At 42.0% G+C, this 6,130-nt stretch overlaps 1 protein-coding gene across 1 annotated transcript; it reads left to right on the top strand.

Moving 5' to 3' along the window:
- Positions 1-6: 6 nt before the first annotated feature.
- LOC133149649 (tetratricopeptide repeat protein 21B-like) lies at positions 7-4,558 on the top strand (the record flags this gene model as incomplete). The annotated part of the gene is made up of 19 exons (XM_061271907.1): positions 7-165; positions 234-360; positions 435-592; positions 658-882; positions 1,002-1,240; positions 1,309-1,381; positions 1,488-1,598; positions 1,671-1,809; positions 2,080-2,186; positions 2,396-2,584; positions 2,716-2,826; positions 2,918-2,999; positions 3,092-3,242; positions 3,321-3,479; positions 3,550-3,745; positions 3,840-4,064; positions 4,141-4,261; positions 4,331-4,398; positions 4,481-4,558. Coding segments are annotated over 19 exons (2,718 nt in total), but the record flags the coding sequence as incomplete, so codon positions are not given.
- Between the last annotated feature and the right edge of the window lie 1,572 nt (positions 4,559-6,130).

Below are 6,130 nucleotides of genomic sequence, written 5' to 3'. Positions count from 1 at the left end.
AAGCACCGTCCCCAAGAAGAGATAACCAACCTCTTGAAAGATGCAGCGGCAATCCACTTCTCGACTGTCCAGGGTCTACCTTTGGGGGTGGAGTACTTTCAGAAACTGAACCCTGACTTTCTCTTACAGATCGCAAAGGAGTATCTTGCTCTTTGTCCTCCTAAGGTACAACTCAGGGTTTATGTTTCTATACTAAGTCATTTTGGCTGGTTTTATTTTATTTTTTGCTTTAGCCTCCAGGCCAGGGCCAGGCTTCTCCTCAGCTCAGGCACTGTGCTGCATTGTTGGGCAAAGTGGTCAAGATTGTGCCAGGGCTCCTTCAAGGCCTCTTCCTCCAAGCCAAAGTCCGATATCAAACTGGTGAGCATGAAGTTTGAAAAGCGCCGGCTGGCAGCTCCTGGAAACGTCATTTTTTTAACTTTCTGTCCGTTCAGGTGATGTGGATGGTGCTCAGAGCAGTCTGCAGCACTGCCTGGAACAGTGTCCTTCTCATACAGACGCACATCTGCTCATGGCTCAAATCCACTTGTTGCGCGGCAATTTTACTTTGTGCTCGCAGTTGCTTGAAGTCTCCCTCAGCCATAACTTTGAGGTGAGAGTGTCTTGGGACTCAAGGTCCGTAAAAATTATTCAACATGTTTTCTTACTCAATCCCAGATTCGGGAACATCCCTTGTACCTCCTGATCAAGGCTCAAGCAAAGAAGAAAATGGGGGAACTGACTGAAGCAATCCAGATTTTGCAAACGGCAATGAGTCTTCCCGGGGTCTGCAGCGCTGGATCAGCAGCCAAGTCCAAAACGAAAACAATCCAGCTGAGTCCTTCTGACTGTGCCTCCATCTTCTTGGAGTTAGCCGAGGCTTTGCGGCTAAACAATAAACAGGTGCAAACAAAGCTTGTACACTGCACTGTTCTGTTTTTTAAACTAAACTATTTCAATTGTGTTTCTGGTAGATTTTTTTACATTGGTTTCATAATCACTTATATGGATTGTCCTTGCAGCAAGAAGCAGCCAAGGTGATGCAAGACGCCATCAACAAGTTCTCCGGCACTCCTGAGGAGCTTCTAGTTACTATCGCCAATGTCGATCTGGCTTTGTTTCACGGTGACACAGAGTTGGCACTCAATATGCTGAGAAACATTACACCTGAGCAACTCTACTACATTCAAGCCAAGCAGAAAATGGCAGAAATTTACCTGAACCACAAAAAAGATAAGCGTCTGTTTGTGAGCTGCTACAAGTGCGTTGCATCTTCATGTAACACCTTGCGAAACAAAATGTAGAATTTAATTTTGGTCTTATATCCAGGGAAATAGTGGACAAGCTACCCAGTCCTCATACATACGTCTTACTCGGGGAAGCTTACATGCTTATTTTAGAGGTAGGTGGCAAACGTACTTACTGTGAATTTGTGTAGTGGTAAACGTAAAAATGATTTACAAATTCTAATGTATCTTTTCACTAATCCTAAACGATTGTCCTTTCAGCCAGAGAAAGCCATTGAGGTGTATGGGCATGCTCTGGAGAAAACACCAAAAGATGCAGCTCTGGTCAGCAAATTTGGAAAGTTTTTAGTCAAGACTCATTACTTTGATAAGGTTTGTAGGCTATTTATACATTTTTCTAATTTAAAATGAGGATCAGAGCAAAGTCATTGTTGCCACACACAGGCATTACATTATTATGAAGCTGCACTGAAGACCGGACAGCAGAACTTCCTGCGCTATGACCTGGCCGAGTTGCTGATGAAGATGAAGCAATACGAGCGCTGTGAGAGTGTTCTGCTTGAAGCTCTCTCCCATAAGCCAGGTACTTAGTGCTACTTATACTCTTCAGCCAACACGTTGAAAACATCACAATAAACAGATGACTGGCATGGAAAATAATCCACTCTAGTTTGAGCTAGATCAAGAAATCCAAATCGCACCTCAGAGATTGTGCGTACTAAAAAAACATCCAATGAAAAAGAATCTTTTCAAACATGCTTCATTTAATTTTTTCAGAAGATTTTGCCCCTCACACGCTCGACAGAATTGTCTTTATTTCTTTATTTTATTTTTTAAATACAAAATGTCCAAGTGACTGGATTACCTGCACTGGCAGATGATTGCCGTTATCTGATGCTGTTGGCAAATGTCCAAAATAGGATTGACAAAGCAGAAGAAGCCTTAACATCCCTACAAAAGGTAAGTTCTCTTTTTTTATATGAGATGATCCCTGAACTGAACACATACGATGGACACCTCTCAACCTTTTACTCAAACTAGCAGTTCAGAATGCTCAAGCAACTGCGGCTTTGTGCCATTTTGCTGCCATCTTGTGACTTGATCTGATTAAGTCCATTCTCTATTTCCATTCGATTATTATTGTCATTGCCAAATTGGACTTTTGCCAGGCGCGGGACGTACAAGCCAAAGTACTGAAGCGGGTGCCGTTGGAGCAACCTGACAGCTTTGACGTCCAGAAGCAGTTGGCTGCCAAGATCTGCACTGAGATAGCCCAACACTACACTAGTCAGAGGGTTTACGACAGAGGCGTCGAGTTCTACAAAGAAGCTCTTGTGCATTGTGAGACGGACCACAAGGTGGGTACTACTACCGAATCCCAACGGAAGCTGCTTTTGGCCGTCCTGAGCAGCGAGAATCTCATCCATGTGTAATGCCCCACATTTCGAAAGAGGAAAAATTGAGTAATTCACAAAACATATCATTTTAGTTGATGCTGGAGTTGGCACAGATATTCCTCACGCTAGATGAATTCGATGCATGCCAGGAGCAATGTAACGTCATCTTGAAGAAAGACCAGTTTAATCAAGATGCAACTCTGGTGGGTTCTGTCTTGTGTCTTTCACCTCATGTCTGGCCTTAAGCTTTTTGGTCACTCAGTGGAGCATCTTCCAACATATGTTTGTGCTTAGATGATGGCCGAGCTTATGTTCAGGAGAAAAGATCATGAACAAGCAGTTGTGTATTATCAGCAACTGCTGGAGAGCAAGCCAGGTGCTGAATCGCTTTGTTCGGAAAATGTGCAGCAAGTCTGTAGTTGGCCACTTTAAATAAATTTAAATTTGAACCTGTGTTGTTGTTTCAAGAAAACTTCTCAACAGTGTCACGTCTCATTGACTTGCTAAGGAAGGCGGGAAAGTTGGAAGACATGCCCGGATTTTTTGAAAGGGTAGAAAAAGATTCTCCCAGCGTTACATTTGAACCGGGCTTTAACTACTGCAAAGGACTTTATTTTTGGTGAGTGGGCTTTTTCTTGAGGTTACAAGTAGCATTTATTTTGCATACTGTATGACTCCATTTGTGCCTGATGCTCAGCTATATGGGAGAACCCAATGATGCTCTGCATCATTTCAACCAAGCCCGAAAAGACGCCAAGTGGGGTCAAAATGCTGTCCATAAAATGATTGACATCTACCTCAATCTCAACAATGACATGATGGGAATCGAATTATGTCACTTAGATTCCAAAACTGGGTAAGATTTATTGCAAAGAACCTGTAACGTAAGGACAAAATGCTGAACTTTCTGGGTTTACTCTCATCAGGAGCTCCACAGAAAAGCAGGAAATGGAGAGGGTTGCCGTGGCAACGGCTCATCTGCTCTTGAAGGAATTAAAGCCAGAATCACCTGGAGGACATTTAAAGCTCCGTATGCTCGAGAACTACTGCTTACTGGCCACGAAACAGAAGGCCAATATAGAGAAAGCCCTCTCTGTCTTTACCGAGATTGCAACTAATATGGTAAGAAAACTTTGTTCTTCTCAATGTGCCAAAAAGTAAAAGCATCAAAGGTAATGTCGTCTTGAGATTGTGTGATTGTAATGTTTGAATTTAGGAAGCTCACGTGCCAGCACAGTTGGCCATTGCAACCAGTCTCATGATGTTGCAACTAACCACCCAAGCCAGAAACCGGTTAAAACATATCACAAAAATGAACTGGAATATTGTTGACGCTGAAGAGTTTGAGAAGAGCTGGCTGCTCCTGGCTAACATCTACATCCATTCGGGGAAGTACGACTTGACAGATGACCTCCTGAATAGATGTCTCAATTATAACAAGGTCAGTCACTGCTTTAATGCTGTATGTTTTTTTGGACCATCCCATCACACCATTTTAATAGAATTTTTTTTTGCAGTCATGCTGTAAAGCGTATGAGTATCGAGGTTTCATTCTGGAAAAAGAGGAGGCATTTCGAGATGCAGCATTGAACTATAAACTGGCTTGGAAATATGGAAATCAATTCAACCCAACCGTTGGTATGTTGATCATTTAGTCTGTTCCAAAACGAAAGCCGTAATAATATGTCATGTCTCAATACAATACAGGATACAAACTTGCTTTGAACTACTTCAAATCAAAACAGAATTTTGACGCCATAGATGTCTGCCATAAGGTGACGAAACGTTTGCATCCTGTATGTGAGTGTATATTCATTTTATTTTATTCTCAGATATTTTCTTTGCATCTATCTACAGGTGCTTGCTACTCATCCAAATTTTGTAAAAATTAAAAAGGACGTCTTAGAGAAAGCTGTTGCTGCCTTGAGGCCATAGCTAGACGTTTGACAGCCAGCCAGAGAAGCATTTCCTTACGACTTCAACGTAATTACTGCGCAGTGTTTTTAGAGTAACTAGAACACCTCTTTAATTGAACACTTAGCAATATCACATGACAAATTGGTCATGTGATATTGTAGTGTTTCTGTCGTAGTACCTGTCAAATTAAAGCCATTATTTTCAATCAGTGAGTAGTCGAGTGGTAGGTGTGTCCTAGCTTGCAAATATTAGCTTCACATGCCACTGGAAGCGCTAATCATGCAGTGCCTGTACACTTTTTCCATTTACAAGATGAAACTAAGATATTAGCACTCAATAATGTTGCTTCAGAAAACATTGACATGAAATAAAAAAAAATGTAAGAGGCTCAGTTAGCTTTGTATACTATGACTTGATTGTTAGCTACAATGTTCAACATTCATTCTAAAACTTGTTTGATATATTTCAAAAAATAATGTGCATAAAGTCTTTGCATTGGTTAACCTCAGTATTATATTTCCATCCAGCCACGGGTATTTTCTGCTCCAGCATTACGTAACTGCCCGCATTGACTGATAAGTTTGAACTGTTGACGTTTACAGAGTTGATTCAATAGTGGGAGCGGCATGTGTCCAGCACGGGTACAACTGTTCCAGGAGAGACCTTTCCAGGCCGTGTCAGATATTATTTAGTCACTAACTGTGGCACATAATCGTTAACTCTCTGCGGCACACATCGATGCAAGTGTAAATCACATTGGTGTGCAGCTGAGGCAGCTGTCTGTATCCCCTCACGAGCAACGTAGTCCACGGATGTGATCAGATACTGTCGCAAGAGAAGTAGATACTTCTTTTCAGTCATGCAAGCAAATTAGCATTGTAGAGAGTAGTTACATGATTGAGGTGTTGTACATCACAAAAGGCCATAAATATTGCATGTGCTGCTGCACTTACAAGGAATGCTTCTGAAAACCTTTTAGAGGAAAGAGTCTGGAATATGCATGCCCCCGGTTGTACTGCTGCAGCATTCTAATGGCCATCTCCATTGTGGTTTGTATGGGCTGTTATTGATCAAGTCATCTTTGAGTCATAGTGCTCAAAGATGCAGCCAGCTCCCTTGCTAATGAACTCCATTTTTATTTTTTTTTCTCAACGTGGCCGTGATTAGCGCAGGCTGTTTGCATTCAGGTGCCAATTCACTTCAGTGATGTCATTTGGAATTTAGACTGGACAGGTGGAATACGAGGGACTTTTTAAGGAAGTGGTTCAATTGTGATTTAGTGCTTGGGGAAAGTGCGTGCGTGTGTCACTTGGACATCGAGGAGGGCTGGGAGAAACTGACCGCAACCTAATCTAATAGAATTGCCTTCCCATTTTAGGCAAATAGAATTAGAGCTCTTATGGGGAGCTTTCTCCGATTTCTCTCTCTCTTTTTTTTTGTACTGTGCTCTGAAGGCGGAAATAATCCACTCTATAGAAATGACCAATTGACCAAAGAAGTCTTAAACCTTTGTGTGGAATTCCAAGGTGCTCATTCATGAGCTCAGGAATGACACAGATGGACTCATCCATTGTGTCGGCAACACAACAA

Source organism: Syngnathus typhle, unplaced genomic scaffold, assembly GCF_033458585.1.
Source record: "Syngnathus typhle isolate RoL2023-S1 ecotype Sweden unplaced genomic scaffold, RoL_Styp_1.0 HiC_scaffold_416, whole genome shotgun sequence".
NCBI lineage: Eukaryota > Metazoa > Chordata > Actinopteri > Syngnathiformes > Syngnathidae > Syngnathus > Syngnathus typhle.
This window is presented reverse-complemented; position numbering and strand designations above follow the sequence as displayed.